We start from the raw sequence: 1,409 nt of genomic DNA on the forward strand, positions 1-1,409 counted from the left end.
GCACACAACACACTCATGCACATACACAACACACATACATGCACACAGACACACACATCCACACACACGCACACACAACACACACCCACACAAACACACACCCACAGAACACCCACCCAGACACAGACCCAATCTCTCACACCCACACAAACACACACCCACAGAACATCCACCCAGATACAGACCCAATCTCTCTCACACACACACATGCACACACACACACACACACACAGACACACACACATACACATAGACATGCGTCTTACCTAAACCCCACGAATAGCCAATCTTGTTCCAGGTGAGGATGTTGGGTGGCTTGGAAGAGAACTTGCAGGCAGTGATGTTCCCAAGTCCCCGCTGTCCTCTCCTTCTTGGCCACAAGTTGAGAGGTGCTGACGTAGAAGGAGTCTTAGTGACGTTTTACAGCCACTATGCACAGATGGCGAAGGTAACCGTTTAAAGTGAAGGTGGTGCTTCTGCCTTGTCCTGGATGCTGGTTACCTCCTCACATACTTACCAAACTGGGATGACCGCAGTCCTTGTTAGCACACATTTCTAGTCTTCTCCAGGGTATATTCTTAGAGCTTTCAGCTAACACCAGGGTTTACATCCATCCCATTTCACTGGCCTACTCTCTACTGTTTCACCACCCTTTACCATGCAGAACAGAATAAAGTGACCCCCAAAACATTCCACACAAGGATAAATCATTACTCTTCCACAAGAAGAAACTTAGTTTTGCAAAGTTTATAACCATTTAAATTCATACTTTCTTGATGACTGATGTCAGTAAATACATTTTTATCTGTTTTTCTCATTTCAACCAGTCATCCCTTGTCACTGTCATCGTGTTCATTTATTGATGGTATTTAAATGGGATCTCTCCCACCTGACAAGTGTTTTGAATGACACTGCTAATTTGAAATCTCTCTTTGCCTGTCTGTATCCCCTGGGTTTAAACTGAAATTAGGACACTCATTTATGAAGTGTGGCTAGCTGAATGAGATTTTATAAAGGCCACTGATGCCTGTGGAGTTATAACCCATTTAAATGTCACAGTGTTGGGTGAGAGCGGAACAGCTGGTAGCAGTTCTGGTTTCTTACAGGATTTTTTTTTTAAACAGTCACTCGCACTTGCCAATCATAAAGGATGATAAATTTCATCAGCGCTCTTTGTGGCTACCTTTCAAATTCCATAAAAATCAAAGACTATTCTGTCAACATTCTTCTCATCAGGAGCTTTAACAGTTCGGTAATTTCTCCTTTTCTTGGAATCTAACCATTGCCTTTTTTAATATTTCAGATGCAAAGAGCCTGGCAGAAATGCTAATAAGGTAAGATACACGTAGACAGCTACATCAAGAATTACTGCATCTATTTGTTTCTACAGAGTAAAGTATTTGCACCAA

General features: G+C 42.4%; 1 protein-coding gene across 1 annotated transcript in view; it reads left to right on the plus strand.

The window, feature by feature from the left end:
* LOC109913024 (Down syndrome cell adhesion molecule-like protein 1 homolog) overlaps window positions 1-1,409 on the plus strand; it is a 554,371-nt gene that overhangs the window by 530,887 nt on the left and 22,075 nt on the right. The window contains exon 29 of the mRNA XM_048615473.1: window positions 1,304-1,334. Within this exon, the coding sequence (XP_048471430.1) occupies window positions 1,304-1,334 (31 nt within the window). The remainder of the gene's footprint in view (window positions 1-1,303; window positions 1,335-1,409) is intronic.

This window comes from Rhincodon typus, chromosome 32, assembly GCF_021869965.1.
Source record: "Rhincodon typus isolate 14 chromosome 32, sRhiTyp1.1, whole genome shotgun sequence".
Lineage (NCBI taxonomy): Eukaryota > Metazoa > Chordata > Chondrichthyes > Orectolobiformes > Rhincodontidae > Rhincodon > Rhincodon typus.